This window comes from Myotis brandtii, unplaced genomic scaffold, assembly GCF_000412655.1.
Source record: "Myotis brandtii unplaced genomic scaffold, ASM41265v1 scaffold7614, whole genome shotgun sequence".
Classification (NCBI taxonomy): Eukaryota; Metazoa; Chordata; class Mammalia; order Chiroptera; family Vespertilionidae; genus Myotis; species Myotis brandtii.
In genome coordinates, this window is record NW_005371043.1 from 2,797 (window position 1) to 4,213 (window position 1,417).

The 1,417-nt window shown below is 50.0% G+C and overlaps 1 protein-coding gene across 1 annotated transcript in view; it reads right to left on the reverse strand.

The window, feature by feature from the left end:
• Positions 1-580: 580 nt before the first annotated feature.
• Positions 581-1,417, reverse strand: part of LOC102247521 (putative serine protease 47) — a gene marked incomplete at both ends in the record, with an annotated part of 22,437 nt that continues 21,600 nt past the window's right edge. The window contains one exon of the mRNA XM_014530703.1: positions 581-825. Within this exon, the coding sequence (XP_014386189.1) occupies positions 581-825 (245 nt within the window). The remainder of the gene's footprint in view (positions 826-1,417) is intronic.

A 1,417-nucleotide genomic window follows, 5' to 3' on the forward strand; every position in this document is an offset into this window, starting at 1 on the left:
AATTCATCCATCTTAGCATCCCCAGTGTCTAGGGCTGGAAGGAACACAGCAAAGCTTGTTAAATGAATTAATGAGCCTCTTACAGGGGCAAGGAATGAATTAATACCTTCTTTTCAAACCACCTGTAAAGTGGGACACTTTGCAGGTTGGTGGTCCCATTATTTCTATGTTTATTTTTACCTTGTTCTCAAACTCTGGTTCCTGTTCCCCATCCCCAGGGTACATGCATACACACATGTGTACACATACACACACCAACAGACATACACACATACACACACACACACAGAAACACATACATGCACATGCAAACACAAGGGCACACCACATGAATACAGATACCACACACCACATGCACACACAGTACCATACATGCACATACAAACACAAGGGTACAGACACATGAACAGAGCACACACCACACAAAGCGCACACATGCACACAGACACACACACTCTCACACGCCCAGCTCAGGAACCAAGACCAGAGCCCAATCCCATCAGCCTGGGAGAACCCAGGTCTGGGTGCTGCAGTGCCACCCTCTGGGATCTAGTAGACCCAGAGCTGCCAGCCAGCCCACCTGGCTGACAAAGTCTTCCTGGGAGCACAGCTGGTCCAGGTAGCTCAGGAGACCCTCATCCTGCAGCCACTCCATTTCTTCATCTTCCCATCCTCCACCTGGCGCCCCCATGGGCAGCTCATCCATGATGTCCATGTCCTCTTGCTCGGCCTCAGGGGGGATCCCATTGCGGGACTCAGTCTCCCGGGGCAGCGGGAGGGTGTGGGCGCACTGGGCGCTGGGTACAGCCTTCCTGGTAGTGCGCGCTGGGCAGAGAGGGAAGAGATGGGAGTGTGAGGGGATAAAGCTCCCACCTCCAGGGCATGTGATGCTGAGGGCAGTGTTGGGGGCATTAATATGGGTGCTGCTGGGTCGGGGCCACCTGAAACCTGTGACTATGTGGGGGGAGAGGCCAGAGAGGAGCACCCAAGAGAGTCATGTGTGAGGACGTGTGGAGCCACCGAATCTCCAAGGGCCGCAGCCAGCCCGCTTCTCAGCAGACTTCATGCTCCAGAGAATGGCGGTTTCTTTCACCAGGTAGGGGAAATTTTCTGTTGTCATTTCTTCAAATAGGTTTACAATATCGTGCTCTCTCTTTTCTTCTGGCACCCCCATAATTCAGATGTTGGTATGCTTAAAGTTGTCCCAAAGGCTCCTTACACTATCTTCATATTTTTGGATTCTTTTTTCTTTTTGCTTTTCCAGTGGGTGTTTTTTCCTTCTTCATATTTCAAATCTTTGACTTGATTCTTGCGATCCTCTAGTCTGCTGTTGGATCTCTGTATATTATTCTTTATTTCAGTCAGTGTATGCTTAATTTCTAGTTGGTCCTTTTTCATATCCTCGAGGGTCTCACTA